Source organism: Pollicipes pollicipes, unplaced genomic scaffold (genome assembly GCF_011947565.3).
Source record: "Pollicipes pollicipes isolate AB1234 unplaced genomic scaffold, Ppol_2.1 Scaffold_4002;HRSCAF=4701_pilon_pilon_pilon, whole genome shotgun sequence".
In the NCBI taxonomy this organism is placed as follows: domain Eukaryota; kingdom Metazoa; phylum Arthropoda; class Thecostraca; order Pollicipedomorpha; family Pollicipedidae; genus Pollicipes; species Pollicipes pollicipes.
In genome coordinates this window covers 4235094-4235856 of record NW_023596420.1, presented here as the reverse complement: position 1 = coordinate 4235856, position 763 = coordinate 4235094, and the positions used below count along the sequence as shown (strand labels likewise).

Genomic DNA, 763 nt, shown 5'->3' with positions numbered 1-763 from the left:
CGGGGCATCTCGCAGCAGATATCGGACTCGCAACTGGAGCCGCCGCCGCCGCCGCCGCCGCCGGCAGCACTCCCGCCGCCTCACTGGCGCCCGGCGGAGCGCGCCGGCACGCACTTGCCGGCGTACCTGCCGCCGCCCGCCTACTTGGCGCCCCCGCAACCGCTCGACATCTCCGTTGATGACCACTACGAGTTCGACCCGGTGCTGACGCCGGGCACGGAGTCGCCGGGCGGCGCGCCGCCATTGACCCGTTCCCGGCCGCGACCCGTGCCCGAGATGGAGGCTCGTGTGCAGGCAATGCGCCAGGAGTTTCAGCAGTACCGGCAGCGGCGCGCCCGGCGGCACCGCTCTGGCGACGAGCCCATCACCGAGACGGTCTGTTGAAACAGTCCCGGAGCCGCACACTCCCCCCCCCCCCCCTGTGTTCGCTAACGCTACTGCCATTCATGCTTTACGTTCGCCATCAGAGTACAATCGTGTGTTTGCGTTTTGCGCCGTGCTGCTCGATATTTTTTTGCACGGCGGGAGGTTTTGTGGCATTACATCTGCGATTCTTTGGTTCAAATGTGACAGCTTTAATGGCGCCGTCGCGGCGGCCGCTAGCGTGTGGCGGGGTGCGGCGTGGACCGGCGGCGGCTGGCGCGGCGCGCCGCCCGCTCGGTCGCACCTGTTCCTGTGATAACCGGTCCTCTCGGGCCGACCAACTCTCGGAGCCCCCTCCCCCTCCCCGGCTCCTCGCAGGTTGTACATAAGCGTGAAGATG

At 67.9% G+C, this 763-nt stretch overlaps 1 protein-coding gene across 1 annotated transcript in view; it reads left to right on the top strand.

Moving 5' to 3' along the window:
• Positions 1 to 384, top strand: part of LOC119093414 (uncharacterized) — a 32747-nt gene extending 32363 nt beyond the window's left edge. The window contains exon 5 of the mRNA XM_037216369.1: positions 100 to 384. Coding sequence (XP_037072264.1) covers positions 100 to 384 — 285 coding nt within the window. The remainder of the gene's footprint in view (positions 1 to 99) is intronic.
• Positions 385 to 763: the final 379 nt, after the last annotated feature.